Genomic DNA, 888 nt, shown 5'->3' with positions numbered 1-888 from the left:
GGGCAGAGGGCAATGCCCGCCCGGCCGGGGGCCGCGGGGACGGGCGGTCCCGCGCCGCCGGGGGGCTGCGAGCCCGAGCAGCCCCGGTGCCGCTGTCCCCCAGCCCGGGATCGAGGTTCTGGGGGACACCGGTTGCGGCCCCGCGGCGACGGCACCGAACTGGGGCCAGCCCGGGACCCCCAACCCGAGACCCCCGGTGCAAGCGGCAGACCCCCCCTTTCGGCACCCCGGGGCGCTCCCCGCTCCCGCAGCCCCCCCGGGCCCGTCCTGCCCCGGCCCCGGGCGGCGGCGCCGCTCCCAGCCCGCCGGCACCGGGAGGGACCGGGCGGGACGGGGCGAGACCGGCTGGGACTCCCGGTTCCCAGCGCGGCGGCTCCGTCCTGGGACCCCCCCGCGGCCGGCCGAGACCCCGGTGCGCCCCGGAACCCTCTTCCCGGTGCCGGTAACGGCGCCTCTCGGCCCGCCCCCGACGCCCTGGCCCGTGCCGGTGCCCGTTCCTGCTCCCGTTCCCGGTCCTGTGTCCGGTGCCTGTCCCAGTGCCCGTTCCCCGTCTCGGTCCCCTCTTCCGTTCCCCTCTTCCGTTCCCGGTTCCCCGTGCCGGCTCCTCATTCCCGGTGCCCTGTTCCCGGTCCTCCCTTCCGTCCCCGTTCCCGGTCTCCATTCCCGGCTCCCGTCCCTCTCCCGGTGTCCCCCCGCTCCCACTCTCACCAGTCGGTCCCAGCCCGGGGGTTCCCCACGTCCTCCCGCGCCGCCAGCAGCGCCAGCCGGTACCGCTCCAGCCCCGGCCCCGCCATCGCCATCCCGGGGCCGATCCCGATCCCGGGGCCGATCCCGATCCCGATCCCGGGCCGCCGCCGCCGCCCTGCGCCCGCCCCTCCCTCCCCCGCC

General features: G+C 79.3%; 1 protein-coding gene across 1 annotated transcript in view; it reads right to left on the bottom strand.

Annotated features, from left to right (window-relative positions):
• LOC120509464 (drebrin-like) overlaps positions 1 to 877 on the bottom strand; it is a 7,779-nt gene extending 6,902 nt beyond the window's left edge. The window contains exon 1 of the mRNA XM_039724114.1: positions 709 to 877. Coding sequence (XP_039580048.1) covers positions 709 to 800 — 92 coding nt within the window. The 5' untranslated portion in view covers positions 801 to 877. The remainder of the gene's footprint in view (positions 1 to 708) is intronic.
• Between the last annotated feature and the right edge of the window lie 11 nt (positions 878 to 888).

The sequence above is a fragment of the Passer montanus genome, unplaced genomic scaffold (assembly GCF_014805655.1).
Source record: "Passer montanus isolate IOZ18808 unplaced genomic scaffold, ASM1480565v1 scaffold109, whole genome shotgun sequence".
NCBI classification, from domain to species: Eukaryota; Metazoa; Chordata; class Aves; order Passeriformes; family Passeridae; genus Passer; species Passer montanus.
The sequence above is the reverse complement of the archived record's forward strand: the minus strand, read 5'-3'. Positions and strand labels throughout refer to the sequence as shown.